The 24094-nt window shown below is 36.7% G+C and overlaps 1 protein-coding gene across 2 annotated transcripts in view; it reads right to left on the reverse strand.

Annotated features, from left to right (window-relative positions):
* The window catches only part of zbtb16b (zinc finger and BTB domain containing 16b), a 58886-nt gene that overhangs the window by 25239 nt on the left and 9553 nt on the right, over positions 1-24094 (reverse strand). For both annotated transcript variants that reach the window (XM_058799483.1, XM_058799484.1), the window contains 2 exons: positions 15269-15366; positions 5771-5857 (listed from right to left, as the gene is read on the reverse strand). In XM_058799483.1, the coding sequence (XP_058655466.1) occupies positions 5771-5857; positions 15269-15366 (185 nt within the window). The remainder of the gene's footprint in view (positions 1-5770; positions 5858-15268; positions 15367-24094) is intronic.

The raw sequence follows: 24094 nt of genomic DNA on the forward strand, positions 1-24094 counted from the left end.
TAAATTATGAATCTCTGTGTGTACGGAGAACAGACCATTTTGTGTCTGAACAAGAAACAAAGATGCCACAGACATTCAAATAGCTTGGTCTTAACTATTTTTACGGAATCAGTGTGAGTACTGATCAGTTCGATTCATGAAAAAAATTATTTAGGTTTTGTGAACTATGTCAACTGATTCATTGGAATGATTCAAGTCAGACGAAGAATTTGCTCACAAATCGACATGGAGCACTTTTGTGATACCTTGCTAGTTTTTACCAAAGATTTCCATCAAAATTTACAGAGCCCCACACAACATGCATTAAAAAAAAAAACAAATAGTGGGAAGGTGAAGGGAAAAAATTAGGGAACAAATTAGTAAATCTTGAAACCAAATTCATAATTTATGGAGATCTTGTTTTTTTACTCCGCATGTCATGTGCGAGGCTACATAATTTTTGATGGATTATTGTCCGTAAAATATACGGACAACATACAAGTGGTTCATGATTTTGATATGTGAGCAAATCATTCTTCTGAGAATCTTTTTAATTAATCATTTAATACAGTTCATTTGTTTATGAATTGGATTGCAATATAAAGCAAATGTCATATTGACCGTTCATGATAATTTTTTTGATGCTTATGTGTCTTAAATGAAGATTTGAAAGCTTCAGTCTCTATTCATTTTCATGGAAAAGAGCAGTCAGTATATTCTTCAAAAATTCACCTTTTTCATTCCACACAAGACAGAAGGTCATACATGTTTAGAACGATTCTAAAAACCACAGTGTGCATGTGTCCAAAAAAAACACGTGCGTTATCATATGGAGCTGCTGTAAATGATTCCTTTAAAATGCATCAGAGTCACATGAGCTCAAATGCATTTTACTAAATATAACCGGGTAGATCGGTGTGTGTGGATGACTCTTAACCCACTGGCTATACCTCAAATGACCCCGGCGATTCGCTCGGCTGCAAAGTGAGAGGCCAATCTAGCAAAGTAAGGAAGGGTCTGCTTAATAATTAACGCAACAAGAGATACATTGCTCTTGTTTAACCACTGTTTATTCTGTGGGCCAGATCACTGAAGTCACAACGTGTTCCCGGTGAGTAATTCCACTGTGCCCTCACCCCAACTGTAAATGCAAGACACTTTTTGTGTGGCAAGATGAGCACGATGGAAGAGTTTTAGGAAATCTGACGTCATAAGCACATAAGACAGATGGACGAGCGGTCGCCCCTCAGGCCAAAATCGTTTAAAGGCAAATCGCTTCTATTCCGGTCCCGAATAAAACCCCTTTAATAACATTTTATTTCTGCTCTGCGAAGGATGCGATAAAGTGCTTCTCCGTCAGGAGGGGAGAAGAGGAAAAGAAAGCTGTGATGTGCTGGCCTGCTTTCCAGCCTGCCCGCCAGTGCATCGGTCCTGAGACACTAGTGAGTTTTATTTTAGGAGGCTTTTAAGTAGGTCAGCTCTCTAGTAGGTCTCGTCTATGACAGCACAGCGGCTGAGTGTAAACAACAGCACATGATGTTGTTTGTCTCTCGCTCTGTCCTGGCACCAAATGCCACCAGCTTCCCCCCTTCGGCCGGCCCCCGTCCCATGGGTCTCTTGCAATCCTCTTTTCCATTTGCAACCCTAAAAACCTCAAAAAAACAGGCCGTTCACCTCTGACATTCTTACATATGCTGGCATTTGAGGACAATCGTGTTGCTTAAAGCCTGAGTCAGAATTAATACTCAAATGCAAGAAAAAACTGGCTAGGAAAAATAAAACAAAAGTTACTCCTCGGTTGGCTGCTTTATGATATGAGGAAATCTGACCCTTGGAAAAGTAACTGACTTGAGTAATAATAATAAAAATCAAACCATCCAGTAAAAATAAAATAAAATGTAATTAAATAAAAAAAAATACTAAAATAAAATAAAATATAATATAATATAATATATCAGTACCATGTTGGTTGTCAGGCAATACAATATTTTTTCTTCTTTTTAATTGATCAGTAAATTACATTTTGCTGTAATCTAACACTTAAAGTTAATGCATGAAAACATAATTTATAGAAATCTTTAGCATCTCAAAATAAATATAAATTTTTCATACTGTGCATTACAATGTTGTTATGCCTAAATTCACTTTCAGCATTCATACTGATTTTATGGTTTAATTTTTAATTTATTAAAAATAAAATTGTACAGAATTGTATTGATGGGCACTTATTACGGTTAATAAAATAAAAAAGAAAGAAAAATAGCAGAATGAACCCTCTATTTTTACTTATTTATTTACGTATGTATGTATGTATGCATGTATGGATTAAAATTAATAATCAGAAGTTTATATAGGATGCCTTGTTTTTATATTTCTTTGGAAAGTTGGAGAAAAATGACAGAAAAGAACAGTGTTAAGACATTTTTTTCAAAGCTACTTTTAATCACGTAATTTAATTTGATTAAAACTAGAATCAGTTTACAGCCCTATATATTTTTAGAAAAAAATATATGAAAACAGTTTCATGGCAGGTAAAAAATAAATAAAAATAGTTGGTAAATTTCTCAATTCCCATGCTAGGCCTAGAAATGAATTTTGTTCCCAGAAATTAATGCAGTTACTTCAAATGAAAACCAAGCCCTAGTTTTCATACAGGAAGGCTATCTTGGCTCCATAGAAGCCAGGGCAGAAATTTTAAATTCTTGCTTGCTTAAGTCCAGAAAATGTATGTAAGCGATGACAACATCTCTCACTTTGTGTGTGAGTGATGGCCAGAGCCCAGCAGTAAAAAGGCTTCTCAAAATGGATGAGGTATGTTTTCCCCTCCTCTCCACTAAATGTGCTGCCAAACTGAAACGGAGAACGGGATGTTTACAAGTTTGGGAGAGAAGGTATAAAATTCTGGGCATCGTTAACACCACCTCTATGTCGACATGCATTAAGTATTTATACAGTGTGTGCCACAGCGAGTTACAGTTACATGCCAACGTTTTAGAGAAGGTTATCGTCTTTCTCCCTGAGGAACACAGGCGACAGATATTGCACCCTCATTGTAGTAGCATCATAACCTACTGTAAAAATAATACAAATATATTACAGAATCAGGTTCGGATCCAACAGAAATTCAGAGACTTTATGAACTGGCTGCCATGGAAACATTTAGCACCTCAAATCCACGCAGATGACAAAAGTATGGCACCTTGTTTTAATTAGGACTCAACCTTTATATAGACTCAACATGTGGATCATTAGCCCCATGAAACACTTTTATACCCAGAGAGCAAATTAATTAGTGCAGTCTGGAATACCTGTGACAGACTGCATCCTCTGACGCCAGTCTCATAAGCCAATAAGTAACAGAAGTACATAAGGTAGAAATGATGGTTATATAGGACGCAGTATAGAGATTAGAACTCATACTGATAAATGTAAAAATTTATAGCCTGAATGCACTGTAAGTCACTTTGGATAAAAGCGTCTGCTAAATGCATAAATGTAAATGTAAGTGTATTGGACTGAAGTGGCCAGGAAAATGTTTGGACAATTAACAAACACTTACAAATGTCATTGAATTGGATAAAGTGCAAAAACAACTGGCACTCCAGTGATTCTCAGAACTAACTTCTCTTTACTTTTTATCATTTTTAAATATAACAAACTTGATTGAAAAGTGTGTTTGAGGTATTTTTATGTACAATACATTATTGGTTTGATTTTATTTTATTTTTTTGCTGCAACATTGAGACATTTTTCATCATGGCTCAAGTGTCCAGATTCTTTCACTGTTCATAGATTCAGGGACATTTGTGGCATTTTTTCCACTCTTATTGATATAAACAGTGGACTGAAGACAGGAAAGATGCAGGAATGAGATCAGGAAATGTCACATATGACTATGTCTGTTAAGCTCCAAAAGTATCATTACATACCAATCACACATTCATTTTTCAAGTCTGAATTGTTTTCTGTGAATAGACTGAAATTTAAGTTGTTATTCTCTCTAGTGAGCTGTTAACCTGAGAACAGCTGTGACTGGATCACTTATTTAGTGAGATGAACTAATGAACAAATCAGTTCAACCTCTGAATGAATCATTCCGCTCGATTTGTGAACTGAATCAGCTGGTTTATTGGAACTGGATCAAAAGAAGGACATGCTCATGTGATCCAGTTCTTGAATCTTGAATCACTGAATCAAAGATCTAGTTGCATTTAGACATTTTTAATCATCTTTCTGTGACTGCTGTATATACAGTAGATACAGGGACATTTGTGGTAGTCTGAATAGCTTTCTGTGTAGAACAGACTAGAATTTAAGTCGTTATTCCCTCTAGCGAGCTGTTAACAGGAGAACCGCTGTCATTCATTGATTTAGTGAGGGTTCACTCATGAATGAATCATTTCAGCCTGATTTGTGAACCGAATCAGCTTGTTTATTGAAACTGAATCAAAAGAATGACTTGCTCATGTATTCCAGTTCTTGAATCTTGAATCCCTGAATCAAAGATCCAGTTGCAATGGTTCTCAGGTTAACAGCTCACTGTAGGGGGTTGATTTTTTGTTATCTAGGCTAATCATGGCTTAAGTTCTTTCTGGAACTGCTGTATATACAGGACATTCAGAAACATATGTGGCATTTACTTTTCACTTTTCACTTTTATGAGCGAGAACAGGAAATATGATAAGGAAATGTCAAAAACTGAATTCAAGGTTCATATGACTATTTGGGCCCCAAAACTGACAAAAAGCATCACACATCAGTCACACATTCTTTTTGAGTGTGAATTGCTTCCTGTGTAGAACAGACGGAAATGTAAGTTGTTATTCCTTCCAGTGAGCTGTTTCCCAAGAACCGCTGTTCAGTGAGGGTTCACTCATGAACGAATCAGTTCAATACATGAATGAATAATTTCAGCTTGATTCTATTTCATTGAAACCAGATGAAAATAATGATTTGTTCAATTTATCCAGCTCTCAAATTCAACTCACTGAATCAAAGATCCAGTTGCAGTGGTTCTCGAGTTAACAGCTCACTGGAGGGGAAGATGACTTGATCATTTCTGGCTGTTCCTCACACAAAGCTATCACATGGCTTCTGAAGACTTGTAACATAACACATGAAAAAACAACAGGTTAAGTAAACAATGACAGAATTTTCGTTTTCATTAGACTATAGTTGAATGCCGATGTACATGCTTCAATGTGTCCTGACAGAGTACACTCAGGTATGAAGCAACAAAAACAAGTTTACACTCAATATATCATCCCATGCCAACCCCTATCAGAGCACACTATTTACCTCACCTAAAATATGATTATTAAAATGTCTGTAGTACCACTGAAACCCAACCTTGCAGTCATCAGATGTCAGTAAATATGAATATTTGACAGGAGGGTGGCAGCTGAGCGCTGTTGGCGTGTTAATGATCGTGCCAGAGCGCCGATGACTCACAGGCTCTGGTAACTCAGTACAGTCGCTCTAACAAATGTACGTGCCATGTTTAGACAAAGTGATGGAGATTGGTGAAACATGGCACTGCTGCTGTGCCAAAGCGGTGTGCCGCCCTGCCCTGTAACACCACATATTATTGGCTGAAATTTTAGAGGGCGCCGAAACCTTCCCTGCTGAATTATAGAAGACCATCAGAATGGAGTTTTGATAGGGTCATAAACATGATTGCTACTGGTACATGCATGACGCATCTCCACTTTACTGTTGTTTTTTCCACTGTGGTTAACTAGGGTGATTTAGCGAAGTGGTTTGCGGTTAGATGAGGCGAGAAGGGTCCTACCTGTGTGAGTCTGTCGATGGGCTTCCAGGGCGTCTTCCTTGGAAAACTGAGCGCCACACTGATCACATACTAGTGCTTTTGGTCCAGCTGGAAGAAAGAAGAGTACAATAAAAGTAAATACCAGTTGGCTGATGGCTTAATTGGGAACAACAATTTTAGTTTTATAGTAGAAGTTGGAATTATTATTAGTAGTAGTAGTAGTATTTTTTAGTATTATTAGTAGAAGTAATTTAATGTAGTATTTAATTTAATGTGTTTTTGTGTGTGTGTATATTAGATGAAAAAAAAAAACAGGTATTAAAAATACCTTGGCATAAGTTTAAGCTGATGTACTAAATTTACTAATGATGTAATAAAATGACTAAAACAGAAATAAAAAGAAATTAAAATGAAAAATAAATATGCTATTATAGTATTAATTCATATTTTGAATGATCTTTTATTTGTTCACATTTCTTTTTTTTCCCTTTTTTTAAATTTTAGTAATTTTGTCGTGCATTTGTCATTTTTATTAGTTTTTTTAAATAATATTTTTATTTTAGTTTTGGTGCTTTAATTTAAAATTATTTCAGTTAGGTGCCAAGTTTTTGTAAGTTTAAGATCCTCATCTAATATTTATATTTGATTTCAGCTTTATTTCAATTACCAAAAAAAGATTTTGAACAGTTTTATTTTAGTTAACAATAATAAAACTGACATTACATAATCTGACCTTCACTGATATAAATGTAATTCATATCAAATATCCTGAAGAAAACACGTTATGACTCATATCTTCAGAAATCTGGTTTATCTAGAATGCCTAAATTGTCCAAAATTTATCATCATCATCACATATGTGGAATATTCCTCCAATAAAGCCATTAAAACATTAAACTAATGTGCAAAATCATGAATTCGCAAATATATAATGTAGAATTATAAACCTGTACCGTGAACAATGTACTGGATAGAAAACAGTACACAGGCATTATTGTTGATCTGTCAAATATACTTTTTTAAACTCATGTTTAGAAAATCAAACCATAACTGAAAAAAAAAAACAGAAACAATGCCAAAAGCTGAAATTGTGCTATTTCAAAGTAGCATGAGTTGTTTATGACATTAAACATCATTCATTTATCCCCAACACACATCAACAGGGTAAAATACTGTCCCTTGACAGAATCAAAGAGATGTTCTTATCTACAAGAGCTGGCAGCTTTCTCTTGTCTTGTCTTGATAAAAGACCGTAAACCATAAGCCGAGGCAGAACAGACAGCAACATGTCCTAAAGGATATTAAAGCGCTTTGTATCTTCAGACTGATTTATGACGTGTACAATGAGTCTCTTCTTACAAACAGCACACTATACCCATTTATGATGTGTTCATAGAGATAACAGTAATAAATGATAATCATATAACAGCAAAGGTCATATCAGGTTGACAGACCCTCAGGCAGGTACGGCCCATGTTTTCCTGTAAAAGCAGATGATTTTGATCAACCGTAATTCATTTATCCACGTTAAGGTTGTTTCTTCAGGGTGAATTTCACAAAGCCTGTCAAGCTTGTTTTATTTCATTAAAATACACAACGTTAAAATGTTGGGGTCAGTAAGTTTATGTATGCATGTATTTATGTATGTATGTATGTATGCATGCATGTATAAACTAATATATACACATATACACACACACACACATATATATATATAGCTCACCAAGGCTGCATTTATTTAAAACAACAGTAAAAAACAGTAATATTGTGAAATATTGTTACAATTTAAAATACCTTTTTTTTTTAAATACCTTTTAAAATGTAATTTATCCCTGTTAATTTTCAGAAACCATTAGTTTAGTCTTCAGTGTGAACAGACAATTCAAAAGAGCAGCATTTACTTGAAGCATAAATCTTTTGTAACATTAAAAATGCAGTCAAGTTGCATGTTAATTAATGAAACAAATAAAATAACTAAATACAATAAATAATAATAATAATAAAAAAAAAATCAACAAATACTAATACTATTTCCCCTCCAATTCTAATTACTGTAATGTATATTTGACTCTTGAATCTGTTTGTAATTTTCATTATTATGATTCTCATTAGATTCTAATTACTGTATTACAGAAAATCACCTTGTCTGGACACAATAAATAATTAACTGCAGGCTGTACATCATGCACTACCATTACGTATAAATCAATTGAAATAGTGTAGCATTGTTTTTTCCCCTCACATTACGTTAATGAGAATGAGAATTTTTCACATTACGATAATGAGAAGGGGTGGGGGCTGCTTAATTATCCTGAAAATAATGTCATAACGCAAAAAAAATAATAATAATAATACAAAATCTTAATGGTCCTAAAAATAGGCTATGCGAAATTCACACCATTAAGACATCATTAAACATATGAATCACCTGCACAGATGGAAACACATATACAAGGTGTACAAATGAAAAGAATCATTTAACCCAGTTGCAACCAGCGATCCTTAATAACTGGACTAAATAACTGTTCTGATGGCCATCAACCGCCTGAGGGAATCCATCTATTAATAGTATTAGATCCACCTGTGGAGCTGCTGGCCCATTATGAAGTAGGCCAGGATGTTTCCATCACTTCAGAAACACTCTCGATAAACCACACACACCGAACAAGAAGAAATGGCCGGCTGACGTTGCTTTTTCTGAACAATTCATGAGGGACAAGACCTCAAAACAGATAAGTGAACGTCTTCGGTTCACCACGCATAAGCTTGGACACATCTACAACTATGGCTTCTGCTAGCAGGTTTTTACCATTTCCTAGACTTCGTACCTCAGACTCAGGAAAAAAAAAATCAATAAAATCCAAATGTATAACGACCTTCGGCTCATCAAGTATCTATTTTCACTCAGCTGGCCTGAAATGGCTTTATTATGACTCATTAAAGCACCCACAAGCTTCGTGAAGTCAGCCAGCTAGCGCCTAAAATTAGCCTCTTTCTACATAGACTTTCTTCTCATTCCTTCTGGACGACAACCAAAGCCCTTTAAAGTTTAAAAATGCACTCATTTACAGAATCATTACAAACCACGCTCAAAAATACTTTGATGGTGTGACTCATCAGCGCCAGCGTAAATTATGCCTGTGAGAACATTTCTGATGCGCTTGAATGAAAATGCTCAGTGTTTTCGGTTTATTTTTGTCTTGTTATTGAAAGACTACAGATAGTTCAGGTCTTGCTTTGAAACCTTGATGATTGTGTCTCAAAATCTAGTGAGCCACCTACCTAGACTGCTTTCATTGTGAACCGTGTGTCATTTCAGCATATATCTAATTTGTTCTGTTTTGACACAGCCATGCCCGGCTCATACGTCTCCTCGCACACGTTTCCAAAAGCTCGCCACACATTTAGAAACCACAAAGCAGATCCCACATTCAATAGGCTTGTGTTCTGTTTCAGACGGCACATTGTGCACTGTACTGCCCATGAAAAACAGTCCAAACAGCCTCCAGACTGGCTGCAATCACCCTCCATCTAAACACTTTGTCTGGCATACAAAAATAAGATTCAATCTCGTGCTGAATACCAAATTAGAGCATTAGAAAACAAGGGCTTCTGCTACTTGGCAACCGTCGGGATGTAAAGCAGCAAAATCCAATGACGGGCCAGAAGATCTAGGGCTTTTATGCGCTATAAAGACTGAATTAGATTTTTATTTTTATTTTCCCCTTCCCCATTTGCAAATTAAAGACTCAAGTTAACAATCATAAATTGTAAGTGTTTGGACATCAACACTGAAATAACGTTATTTATCTTGTAATTTGCGAGAGTCAGTCGAATAATAGGTCATGGTGAAAAACATCATTAAATAATGGAGGCACAAAGGTCATAATATTAAAGCAGCTCTATATATAAACTCAGCAGGGTGGTCTAATGCCCATTAAAAACAGCATTCTGTCAGTCTCTGCGACAAAGTACAAAAAAAGGTAATTTATTAGTATGCGGACATCCGCAGGTCCGTGGGGTTTAAATCCACCTGATAGAGGTCGGGCGGTGAAACAGAATGCACTTTCCACAAATAAGGTGTGAGCTGTGAACTAAGGTCTGAAATGCTTAATATGTGTATGTATGCATGTATGTATGTATGTATATGTATATATATATATATATATATTCTCTTTTTCAGAAAACAATAATAATAATAATAATAATAATAATTTAACCTAAGAAGATTAAAAAGTATTATGGGAACGTTCTGTTTGGTTTGCCTTTTTTTTTTTTTCAACCCTGTTATCAAAATCTGGGACCAAATTTTCTAGCAATAAACATTATAAATCAAATTTAAATAGACTAAATGTATTTATATAAAACATAACAGCTTTTTTAAAACGTAAAATACATAAAAACAATAGTAAAATATATAGATAAACAGATACAAATTTTAAAAAACCTAAAAAACATTTGGTAACTGGGTTGAAAATGTTGCCCTAAATTTGGGTAAAATTAAGACAGTTTACCAAGATGTCATAATTTTAAGGACCGTTACAGTGAGTAAGATTAGCAAATAATAAATAATCAAAAAATTATTTTGACAATTAATTTAATATTCAATAAACATTAAAAATCAAACGTCTTTACATGAATTTAATAATGTGTGTGTGTATATATATATATATATATATACACACATACATACATACATACAGGTGCTGGTCATATAATTAGAATATCATCAAAAAGTTGATTTATTTCACTAATTCCATTCAAAAAGTGAAACTTGTATATTATATTCATTCATTACACACAGACTGATATATTTCAAATGTTTATTTCTTTTAATTTTGATGATTAGAGCTTACAGCTCATGAAAGTCAAAAATCAGTATCTCAAAATATTAGAATATTTACATTTGAGTTTGAATAAATGACCATCCCTACAGTATAAATTCTGGGTATCTCTTGTTCTTTGAAACCACAATAATGGGGAAGACTGCTGACTTGGCAATGATCCAGAAGACGAACATTGACACCCTCCACAAAGAGGGTAAGTCACAGAAGGTCATTACTGAAAGGCTGTGGCTGTTTACAGAGTGCTGTATCAAAGCATATTAAATGCAAAGTTGACTGGAAGGAAGCATTTGGGTAGGAAAAGGTGCACAAGCAACAGGGATGACCGCAAGCTTGAGAATACAAAGTCCTCTTTTCAGATGAAAGTAAATTTTACATTTCATTTGGAAATCAAGGTCCCAGAGTCTGGAGGAAGAGTGGAGAGGCACCGAATCCATGTTGCTTGAAGTCCAGTGTGAAGTTTCCACAGTCAGTGATGATTTGGGCTGCCATGTCATCTGCTGGTGTTGGTCCACTGTGTTTTCTGATGTCCACAGTCAACGCAGCCATCTACCAGGAAATTTTAGAGCACTTCATGCTTCCTTCTGTTGACAAGCATAATGGAGATGCTGATTTCATTTTCCAGCAGGACTTGGCACCTGCCCACACTGCCAAAGGTACCAAAAGCTGGTTCAATGACCATAGTGTTACTGTGCTTGATTGGCCAGCAAACTCGCCTGACCTGAACCCCATAGAGAATCTATGGGGTATTGTCAAGAGGAAGATGAGAGACACCAGACCCAACAATGCAGATGAGCTGAAGGCCACTATCAGAGCAACCTGGGCTCTCATAACACCTGAGCAGTGCCACAGACTGATCGACTCCATGCCACGCCGCATTGCTGCAGTAATTCAGGCAAAAGGAGCCCCAACTAAGTATTGAGTGCTGTACATGCTCATACTTTTCATTTTCATACTTTTCAGTTGGCCAAGATTTCTAAAAATCCTTTCTTTGTATTGGTCTTAAGTAATATTCTAATATTTTGAGATACTGATTTTTGACTTTCATGAGCTGTAAGCTCTAATCATCAAAATTAAAAGAAATAAACATTTGAAATATATCAGTCTGTGTGTAATGAATGAATAGTTTCACTTTTTGAATGGAATTAGTGAAATAAATCAACTTTTTGATGATATTCTAATTATATGACCAGCACCTGTATATATATATATATATATATGTATAGATAGATAAGCAGATACAATTTTGAAAAAATCCAGAAACATTTTGTTAACTAGGTTGAAATTTAGCCCTAAATTTGGGTAAAATTTAAAGACAGTTTATCGAGGTGTCACAATTTTAAGAACTGTTAGAGTAAAATGAGTAACATAAATTATAAATTTATATATATATTAAATAAATTATAATAAATAATTATAATTATACTAATAATTATAAATAATAATAGTAGTAACATTATATAAAAATATACTATTGCTATATACTAAATAATAATAAACAAATAAAAGTAAATAATTAAATTATTTTGACAACGAATTTAATATAAATTCAACAGTGTGTCAAAATGAAAATATGCATTTTTTGCATATTTGAAGGTTTAAACAGATGTCAAGACCTCTGACAGGCCAAAATCCACATTTTAAGGAGGAGGATACGGACATTAGACTTTCTATGCTAGGATATTTTTCAGATTTATCATATTTAGGATACACTAAGTTACATCTTAGTATATGGAAAGTGTCAGAATCTGGCATGGTGGCGCATGTACTGTAGGGCATGCCCTCGGACGTAACCCTTTAACACTTCAACCGCAGCGCAGACGTCTGCTCCATCCTCTCCAGCCTGCCTCCAAAGGCCTGCAGTCAACATTTCTGTTTTCTTTCTGCATTTTTGTTTTATTTAGGACTCCGCCAGTGTCCTCCCTCCACCCCAGAGCTCACGCTATTTTGGAGAGCAGTGGCTTGGAGAGCAGTCAAGTTTGATTAATTTTGGGATTTGGGTACAGTATGTTCCTGGACACACATCTGCGAGCAATCATAAATGCTCCAGAATGCTGGCAGAACATCCAGACCTGCCGGCAGCTGATGATGTCATCAGTGCGAGGGAAGAGCTGGCGTATCGCCAGGCTCCGAGCGCAGGGCTTCTCCCAGACGGAGAGAGAAAGACAGAGAAAAAAAAAAAGAAAGAGACATTAAGAGAAAACATCTTGACAGGGCTTTTCACCCCGAATGCTGCGCATGATGAAGATTCACTCTCGTTTCTGCTTCGTGTCGTGCGTGAACAGGTGCGACGGCGGATTACGAGCAGATTAAATGTGGGAGTAACTGAATATTGTTGCCAGTGTTTATGATATTGATTTATAACAGATTAGGAGGGTTGGATTTAGGGAAAAAATAATAAATCTCTTCCTCTTGCTTTCATAAACACACAAAAAAATAGGCAGACAGAGATAAAAGAAAAAGGACTTTTCAGTTCATTTGGCGAAGAGAGCTGTCAGAATCTTGACAAAAACGTGTGCTGATAAAGTCAAGTGAGGTGGGCTTCACAAACCCTCCAGAGAGACAACTACAGACTTAATCAGACAGATGGACACACGCTCTCTCTCACACACACACTTCCTGCTGCCAGTCTAAGTGTATTTCCCCTCCACTTGAAACAGGACATTCCCCTCTAAAGCACAATTTAGTGTGGGCAACTACTGAGTTCAATAAGCATCAATCACAGCATCCCTGATAGTGAGGCGGGAGCCCTGACCTGAAAAAGTAGGTTTGAATCCTGCCTGCAACATGTTGAAATGTCATTTCTCCATGTTTCCCAAATAATGTCCCTTCTCTGCTATCATAAACGGGACAAAATGCTTCCTAATATTTTAAATCATTGATCCAATAGTAACAGGCCGATATATATTGTACTGTACAGACTGATTTTTTTAACTGATATTTGTGACCCTGGACCACAAAACCAGTCTTATGTCGCTGGGGTATATTTGTAGCAATAGCCAAAATACACTGTATGGGTCAAAATTATAGATTTTTCTTTTATGCCAAAAATCATTAGTATATTAAGTAAAGATCATATTCTATGAAGATATTTTGTAAATTTACTACTTTAAATATATCAAAACGTCGTTTTTGATTAGTAATATGCATTGCTAAGAATTCATTTGGACAACTTTAAAGGTGATTTTCTCAATATTTGGATTTTTTTGCACCCTCAGATTCCAGATTTTCAAATAGTTGTATCTCGGCCAAATCTTGTCCGATCCTAATAAACCATACATCAAATGAAAGCTATCAGATGCTGTATAAATCTCAATTTCGAAAAATTGACACTTAAGACTGGTTTTGTGCTCCAGGGTCACATTTTAAGAATTTTCTCCTTTTTAAGTAAATATTGTGTTTTTTGGGGGCATATTTGTGTGCATATAATTTGCTATAACTAAACTGTATTAGTCTGTATCATATATAGAGTGGGGTCACTAAAATTGTTATGCTATATACATATCATTCTTTTTAAAATAATTTGTATTTTTACAAAAGATAGGACATAGTGGGACATAACATAGACAACAACAACAACAGAGAAACAGAACTAACTAACAAACTAACTAAATTAATGTTTTACATGTGGTTTTATTATTAAAAAAGAAACAATTATGTTTTTGTTTTTTAAATCATGATTGGTTTTACATGTGATTATATGAAGTATGTGGGTGTGAGGTTGTGCTGTGTGTGTAAATCTCTATTATATATCCGTATCTAAATACATATGTAACGAAGAGTGAAGAAAGAAGAGAGAAGAAAAATAAAAAAATAAATAACATTTGTAATTAAAAAAAACTAAAAATAATAATAATAATTAAATGTGTAATTAAAATAAAATTTGATTAAATAGCAGAATTTTCACTAGTGCCATTTTTATGGAAAACCCATGTCGGTTGACCAAATAATACACTATGTAAAGCAAAGACTGAAAGGGAAAGATCTTAAAAAGGAGCTACAATAAAAAAACAGGATGACAGCTGGACAGCATAAGCCCAAAACACAGAGTCTCAGCACTAAACTTAATTTTGCAGTCTGCATCTGGTTTATTTTATGTCTACGGTTATGCAACAGACCCTTTTGATAACTAAAATCTGATGGCGAAAGTTCGAAGTTAATAGCACACATCGGCACGAAACAATACCACACGCTTACATAACATGTAACAGCATCATTTCAGCATGATCGTTTAATTATGGGTTTGGATGTATATAAACAACTGGATCCGTCCCCTCCCTTAAGCGTGTTTCTGTCCTACACCTCCTCATTACAATGAGAAAAAAAACAAGCTGGCAAGATTCACTGTACATACTGTACTAATAATGTGGCAGAGTGCCCAGACTGGATCTCTGCCAGGCTTGAAATGTAACAGTTGAGACACATATGAGGCTGGAGAGGGAAGTGGGAAGACGGGGATAACCAAACACTGCGTCACTAATAGAAGTGCAATGTTCCATCTGTTACAGCAGGTTAAGCGTGCGGTACATGGTGGACAAACACGGGGCAACAGGGGGCTGACACTTGTTGCACAACAGCGATCACGTATCACTTGTGCAATGGCACTGTAATCTATGCTTTCTTCCTTATCGGGACTACATTCGTGCGTGATCATGGTATTTATGGGAGGGTTTACCTGAATGAGACAGCATGTGCATCCTCAATCGTAAACTGTCCAGGAACTGCTTTCCGCAGAACTCACAGCCAAAGGTCTTCACTCCACCGTGCAACTTCCTGTGGATTAAACATATATTGATAGATTAAACCAGTGTAACTTTACACAGTAACTACACACTTCGAGAAGGTCAGACCTGGTCATTTTCTTGAGCCTGATGTCAAGTTTAACAGGTAATATGTGCTTTCCAGTGAGAGAATGGCATCAGTGATTTCACTAAATGAGTTGATAAATTATAGATATAATCTATAGCTAAGCACATTCATATTCACTTATTAAAATATCAAAATATATTTGCTTAAAATATGACATTTCTGCACCACAAGCCTCACCAAACAGAATAGTGAATATAATGATTGTTTTCAAACAGATTTCTAACACTCCCCTAATCTGCCATTGGTTAAACAAACAAATAGCCACACCCTCAAACTCACACTATTGGTTGAGCTGTTGCTATGTCCGGATGTTCAGAATGCTCAAAAGTGGCACAAAGATAAAATTTTTATAACTGCCTTAATCTTTTAAACAACTGAGAAGACCAAACCATATTTTATAAAAAAATAAAAATAAACACCTATCAAGTGAGAGTGTATTGTGCATGTTATTTTTTGACAGACATCAGTGTTGTGATGTTCAAATGTGGATGTGGATTTGAAAACTTAATAATTATATATTTCTTTGCCCAGCAAGAATTCAGTGAAGTGACTGATGCCCATGAGCGTGTTAAATTGATGTTTTTACTTCTAATATTCCAAAAGAAAAGTTTTTGATGGACATGATAACGTGCTTGAGGAGTGAACTATGTTCGACTTTTGGGTATTATGAAATATGCTGGAGACTTTCAAAACGCTTTTTGCATAGTTCATTATACTTATTTTACGGAATGGCGTTTAATTCATGGCTTATATTACTAAAATTTCAGTTACTGCTTATAGAACAATTTTTGTTCTTTCATCATTTGATATGTTTGTGCATGAACGAGATCTAATAGCTACATTGCAAGAAGAAATTTTCAGTGCATATCAATTTCAGAAGACTGTGTGCAGGAGCATATATAGTGCAAGAGTTTTATGGTGCTTTATTGACATTTTTGGGAAGTTGGAGATCTGCATTCACTGCAGCTTGAATTAATCAAATGAAGCCCTGCAAAATTCTCCAAAACACCTCCTTGCATATTCCATGGAAGAAAGCAAGCATTTCGTTAAAAGAACTATTCCTTTAAAGTTAAAAAAGCAGTTTTATTTAGGAATGCAGCTTCATAAATCCACGCTTGATATTCTAAACACGCCTGCGTCTGTGGCTCATAGTTTATTTTGATGATACTCTCGACAGGGTGCTGTGAAAGGTTTAGGGCACATACTTCAAAGACTCCAGGCACTCGAAATATTCATCAAGCAGGTCTGAATCAATTAGGCCTAATACAGCAAAAGCTGTTAATGAACTGAATAGCATATGCCATCATCGTCTGATGCTTAAAATAAACCTAGACCTGGATTCGAGAAACGCAACGAGCTTGTCTACAAAACCAACGTCCGTAACGGAACTAGCTTCAGCAGAGCTATGAAATATTTACCGTCCAGACGTAGTGACCCAGTGGCTTGAGAGAAAACATTTATGGCTTCGTTTTATCAAAAATTAAACACGCCTCAGAGAAAAGGTACACAAAGAACCTGAACAAATATATACACTCCATTTCAATGAAGTAGCTACAGCCACGAGCGAACCGTAAGGCCCAAAACCACCCGTCAAAGTCAAACATGCCGATTGTCCTTTTAATCTGTCCTCTCGCTCTAAATATTTGTTTTAATTAAAACGTATTAAATGCTCCTGAAATACCCCGGCAGTTCGGTATGTTTAACTGAGTCACGCTGTACATATCAACGACTCATCCCCCGCCCACTCCTGTTCCCTTCTCTCGCCCGAGTCCTTTCATGTGAATTCCAGCCACACACACACACAGACGCACCGTCGGTGCGTGCGCTGCATCAACGAGCAGTCGAGCGAACCCGCCGCAGACGTAACCTTTATTCCTGCTATAGAGCCCTTAATTATCACCGCTCCGCAACCGGGGCGCTGCCAGACATGCACGGGCTCATTATGAACAGGGGCATATTATTTCACCTTGAAAAAAAGCTATTAAAGCAAACTCGCTACCACCAGGAACGGTTGTGGTAAAATATTAATTCCAGGACATTCTTGTTGAAGATCATTCGGAGAAATGGAAGCGAATTAGCTTTCTATTCGAAATCAGAGAGTCAACACCCTCAGGTATACGGTCATTTTATTTGACCAAGGATGTTTGCTGAGGTCATGTGCCATTCGGTTGAGGGCACAGACAGAATGCGTGTTAGATGCATTGCACAATCTGTAGCATCTGCTGCGTCGTCCCCCTTTGCAGCCACAACACAGGGTCTGAAATAGACCGCCTGACAGAGCCCAGCCTCCCATAAACAATATCCACTCAACCGCAGTGGACACGCTGAGCACCGCTGTCGGCAGCCAACAGACGTTATCTACAGATTTGTGTGTTTGCTGGAAAAATACTAGTGTTATCTTACTGAATGCTGCCTAGTGGCTCGAAAATTACATATTATTGTGCAACTAAACTTTGAAAACACTGTACAATAATGACATGGCATAAACCAAGCTTTTTAGCAGTACCACATTAATGCAGATGTTTGATGGTCGACTAGCAGATTATTGAGGTTAACTAATGTGTTTATGCAGATCTAATCCCTTTGTTTAGCTTTATAAAGCTAAGAATGCAGCTTTTAAAGAGAAGTATTTAAAGATGCAACTTCTCTGGTGGATTTTAGCAAAGCCACTAGAAGGCAAGCCTGCAACTATTAGGCAAAAATTCTTTACGGCTAATGCTAACGGAAAGGAGACCAGAGGCCCTTTTTTTTTTTTTGAATGGATGGATGTTAATGTAGGAAAGTAAACGCTTTCTCCAACAGTTAGTAATACAGACCCTCTCATCTCCCTATAGTAAGACAATCTCTGGTTTTAGCATGCTAGCAGTATGCTTTGCTTTGCTTCATCCAATTTAAGCAATTAAAAGCATTGCCTCTATAGCCATCAAAACACCTCTTTTGTAATGAATTGTTAAATGCACATCCTAAAATTCACATCTTTTTTTAAGGTCTCACTGTTGTTTTTCAGTGTCTCGCGCCATGAGCACCACATTATCAATTATCATTATCAAAAAGTCTTTTTAATTTAAAAGCAGCTTGTTTTTTTATTTATTTATTTATTTTTTTAATTAGGCTTGATGCATTTCATCCAGCAGTTGTTTTAATGTATGCTGTGTGAATGTCCTTCGGAAAAAGTGTCTGATTTGGTCTGATGGATGTCCTTAAAGGGACGTTCACCCAAAATTCTGTCATTATTTACTCTGTTGCTCTAAACTTGTACAACTTTCTTTCCTCTGTGGAAAATGTGTTCTGTGGAAAATGTGTAAAAAAGAAAATTCTTTTTTAAAGAAGAAAGTCAGTCATGTACGTTTAGTGAAGGTAAGCAAATAATGACAGAAATGTAATCTTTAAGAGAGATTAGTACACTAGTCAACCCACCAACTACTCAGGTTTGCACATCCCTACTACAAGCAGCTTACTTTAAGATGGGAATGCTTCTGATATTACAAAATTGGACATTTACTTTTCATCTAAAAAGTTAATTGTGAGTAGCAAATATTAATGAATGTATCATCAAACCTGTCTAGCAATTTGATTGCTCTGTAACAAGAGAACCTTTCAGAAACCTCCCTTTAATCTCATTCCCTCTGTCCACTTGAAAGACATGAAAGATTGAACAACACTGATCTGAGACATGGAGAAATACCTGGTAAATGGAACAATGAGAGGAAAATCAATACTAGTCATCTCAATCCCAGTCAAAATGACTGTCATTGTCAAAGCAAATTCAAATAGACAGAGACATAAAACATCATGACAACTCACTACATTATTTAAATAGTCTAGTTTGAGCTCCAGTATCTGACACTGATATGCGGATGCGGACAGTAACAAAAGAATATTAAATAATCCTAAAGTCAGATCAACGTTAAATCTACGTTAAACATGGAAATCGAACCTCTGAAAGCACGACGTGCTAAAACTTAATCTTCCGGTCGATTTAAGTACACCTGCCCTGAACGAAACAGTTCAGACGAGGTTAGAGGAGAAAAACCAATCTGTAAAGATGATGGTCCATTTGTCTCTACAGGCCGCTGTTATACATTCCTATTAAAATGCAGGCATTAAAATGTCGACTTTCTCTAAGGAGACAAATTGTCGAGCTGTCTGTTTGAGACAGGGTAAGCGCTTGTGTTTCTGGAGTGGGCCACTGGAAGTGGCTTTGATTAATGGCAGGCCAGAGCTGAGCTGCTAGAGTACCTTTCCCACTGAGAGAGCAATTCAGGGGCTGATGTGTGCAATCGGATACTAGAGCACTGCCAAATTACCAATGAGGCGGCTTTAAAGGAAGTCTTCCCCAAAGCAGTGTGAGAAAACCGTATGAAGCATGAATGAGAAAACAGAAACACTTCACACAAACCCACAAACAAATGTCCATTTATCAAGATACACCAACTGGAACCATGACGCAAATGATCATATTTATGTACAATGGTACTTAGAAGGAATTTAAAAGAGCAGGTATTACAGTACATGGTACAAGTATAGAAATATGGCAATAGTAATGTACATTCTGATTGAAAAAAATATTACATTTGTAAATTGTATGAAGAAAATGCCAGTCTAAAAAATTAAGTCCAATCACTTAGAAAAGCACAACTCTACAAGTCACATGATTCAAGGTATCATTGAAGGAAAAGTTCACCCAAAAATGAAAATTTGATGAAAATATACTCACCCTCAGGTCATCCAACATGTAGATGAGTTTGTGTCTTCATTGGAACAGATTTGGAGAAATTTAGCATTACATGACTAGCTCATCAATGGATCCTCTGCAGTGAATGGGTGGCATCAGAATGAGAGTCAAAAGAGCTGATAAAAACATCACAATAATCCACAAGTAATTCACATGACTCCAGTCCATAAACTTACATCTTGTGAAATATATATCTATCTCTCATTAAGGCATTTTAACTTTAAACTGTCACAACATCCACAATAACGCTTCCTCCAGTGGGGGAAAAAAAATAAATAAAATAAAATAAAACAAAACAAAAAAAACATCCCCTGTTGTCCTTTTACATCAAAATTCACCAAGATATTTGTCAAAGAACTCTTGGCGCTTACAATTTCTCTTTGGATTCAGACAAGATAACATTTTCCCTGAAGAAAGCAACATAATAGACAGAGAACTCATATTTTAGTTGCACGCAATGGTTTGAAGTTAAAAAACATCTTGATTAATTTGTTTGTTACAAACATGCAACTTTTCACTTCACAAGATGTTAATTGATGGACTAGAGTTGTGTGGATTATTTTGATGTTTTTAATCGGCTGTTCGGACTCTCATTGTGACGGCACCCATTCACTGCAGAGAAACCATTGGTGAGCAAGTGATGTAATGCTAAAATATTTCCATATTTGTACTGATGAACTCATTTACATTTTGCATGGCCTGAGGGCAAGTAAATTTTTTGGGTGAACTATTCCTTTATCATCTGACAGTCAAAGTCAAATCACATAGAAAAGTAATAGCACACCTGTACTCAAGTCACATGATTTAATATCATCCATGTCTGTAACACAAACAGAGAGGCATAAGTTGCACACAGATGTTTAATACTTGGGTTTGCTCAAAGTAGGCATTAGTGATAGTAATACTCGCCTCAAGTTAAATACCACTAATAATTCAACAAAATTTGTCACAGGCTGCATATGTAGTATTAAACCCATGTTTGGCAGCGGGTTCAGTGACATTCTTCTTCGCAAGGCTAGAGACAGAAACAGGAAAGATCCTCTGCAAATTGGGAAGTGTTCAATTTACCCGTGCAGTGGATGCTCAATGACCTGATGGCATTGTGTGAGCGAGGCCAGTGCCATTTTGACAGCACGAGTACATCCTCACAGCTGACTGTTTCCCTGAGGCTGTATTGAAATATTGCTGCTGGTAATTTCACAGAGCTCTGTCTAGAAAGCTGTTGTGCAGGTTGTAAAAGCTGCCAAATGTTGTCTGGGAACATGGTGTAACAACAGTGTGATGGTTGCCATGATTTACTATAATTTTCTACTGAAAATTTAAATGCTTAGTGCACACCATAAATAACAGCCTCTCAACAAATATTATGATTCTATTAAACTCAGATTCCAGGTAAGGTTATGTGCCTCACTCAAGGTCAATGTGACACTACATAAACAAGAACCATGGCAGGCCAACAATAACCAGTCATTTTTGTTACGCAATACACAGCTCAGATTTGACTCCGTGGCCTTGATAGTAAACTGAATCTTTAACCTTTAAGCTTATCTGGATATTTTTCTAAACTTTACACATCAAACATTAGATTTTAGGGTTCACTCAGTACAATGGATTATCTACAGCATATCACTATAATTGGGTAAATCATTACAATATCTATCTATCTATCTTCAGTATCTCTCAGAAGTGAGTACACCCCTCACATTTTTGTAAATATTTTATTATATCTTTTCATGTGACAACACTGAAGAAATTACACTTTGCTACAATGTAAAGTAGTGAGTGTACAGCTTGTATAACAGTGTAAATCCCTCAAAATAACTCAACACACAGCTATTAATGTCTAAACTGCTGGCCACAAAAGTGAATACGTGAAAATGTCCAAAATGGGCCCAATTAGCCATTTTCTCTCCCTGGTGTCATGTGACTCGTTAGTGTTACAAGGTCTCAGGTGTGAATGGGGAGCAGGTGTGTTAAATTTGGTGTTATCGCTCTCACTCTCTCATACTGGTCACTGGAAGTTCAACATGGCAACTCATGGCAAAGAACTCTCTGAGGATCTGAAAAAAAGAATTGTTGCTCTACATAAAGATGGCGTAGGCTATAAGAAGATTGCCAAGACCCTGAAACTGAGCTGCAGCATGGTGGCCAAGACCATACGGCGGTTTAACAGGACAGGTTCCACTCAGAACAGGCCTCACCATGGTCGACCAAAGAAGTTGAGTGCACATGCTCAGAGTCATATCCAGAGGTTGTGTTTGGGAAATAGACGTATGAGTGCTGCCAGCATTGCTGCAGAGGTTGAAGGGGTGGGGGGTCAGCCTGTCAGTGCTCAGACCATACGCTGCACACTGCATCAGATTGGTCTGCATGGCTGTCGTCCCAGAAGGAAGCCTCTTCTAAAGATGATGCACAAGAAAGACAAGCAGAACAAGGACATGGATTACTGGAACCATGTCCTGTGGTCTGATGAGACCAAGATAAACTTATTTGGTTCAGATAGTGTCAAGTGTGTGTGGCGGCAACCAGGCGAGGAGTACAAAGACAAGTGTGTCTTGCCTACAGTCAAGTATGGTGGTGGGAGTGTCATGGTCTGGGACTGCATGAGTGCTGCCGGCACTGGGGAGCTACAGTTCATTGAGGGAACCATGAATGCCAACATGTACTGTGACATACTGAAGCAGAGCATGATTCCCTCCCTTCTATTCCAACATGATAACGACCCCAAACACACCTCCAAGACGACCACTGCCTTACTAAAGAAGCTGAGGATAAAGGTGATGGACTGGCCAAGCATGTCTCCAGACCTAAACCCTATTGAGCATCTGTGGGGCATCCTCAAACAGAAGGTGGAGGAGCGCAAGGTTTCTAACATCCACCAGCTCTGTGATGTCGTCATGGAGGAGTGGAAGAGGACTCCAGTGGCAACCTGTGAAGCGCTGGTGAACTCCATGCCCAAGAGGGTTAAGGCAGTGCTGGAAAATAATGGCAGCCACACAATCTGCATTGTTAATCCTTCTAATCTTTTATTTAAAGAAATTCACAAAAATCTAACCTTTCATTGGATAATAAGAATTTAAAATGGGGGGAAATATTATTGAATAAATGTTTTTCTCTAATACACATTGGCCACAACTAACGGCACCCTTTTATTCAATACTTTTTGAAACCTCCATTTTCCAGTTTAACAGCTCTAAATTTTATCCTATAATGCCTGATGAGGTTAGAGAACACCTGACAAGAGATCAGAGACCATTCCTTCATCCAGAATCACTCCAGACCCTTTAGATTCCCAGCTCCATGTTGGTGCGTCTTCTCTTCAGTTCACCCCACTCATTTTATATAGGGTTAAGGTCAGAGGACTGGAATGGCCATAGCAGAAGCTTGGTTTTGTGCTCAGTGACCCATTTTTGTGTTGTTTTTGAGGTTTGTGTTGGGATTATTGTACAGTTGGAAGATCCAAACATGGCCCATTATAAGATTTCTAACAGAGTCAGTCACTTATTGATTTTTTATCTGTTGGTATTTGATAGAATCTATGATGCCATGTGTCTAAACAAGATGTCCAGGACCTCCAGCAGAAATATAGGCCCATGACATCAAAAATACAGCAGTATATTTCATTGTACACATGGGTTACTTATTATCCCTGTGTTCACCAAACCCATCTTGAGTGTTTGCTGCTAAAAAGCTCATTTTTTAATTTCATCTGACCATAGAAGCCAGTCCCATTTGAAGTTCCAGTCGTGTCTGATAACTGAATATGCTGGAGTTTGTTTTTGGATGAGCTAGGAGAATTTTTCTTGAAACCCTCCCAAACAACATGTGGTGATGTAGGTGCTGTTTGACAATTTATTATTTTTTTTTTAGGTTTTCTGACCCAGAGACTCAACTATT

This window comes from Onychostoma macrolepis, chromosome 15 (assembly GCF_012432095.1).
Source record: "Onychostoma macrolepis isolate SWU-2019 chromosome 15, ASM1243209v1, whole genome shotgun sequence".
NCBI lineage: Eukaryota > Metazoa > Chordata > Actinopteri > Cypriniformes > Cyprinidae > Onychostoma > Onychostoma macrolepis.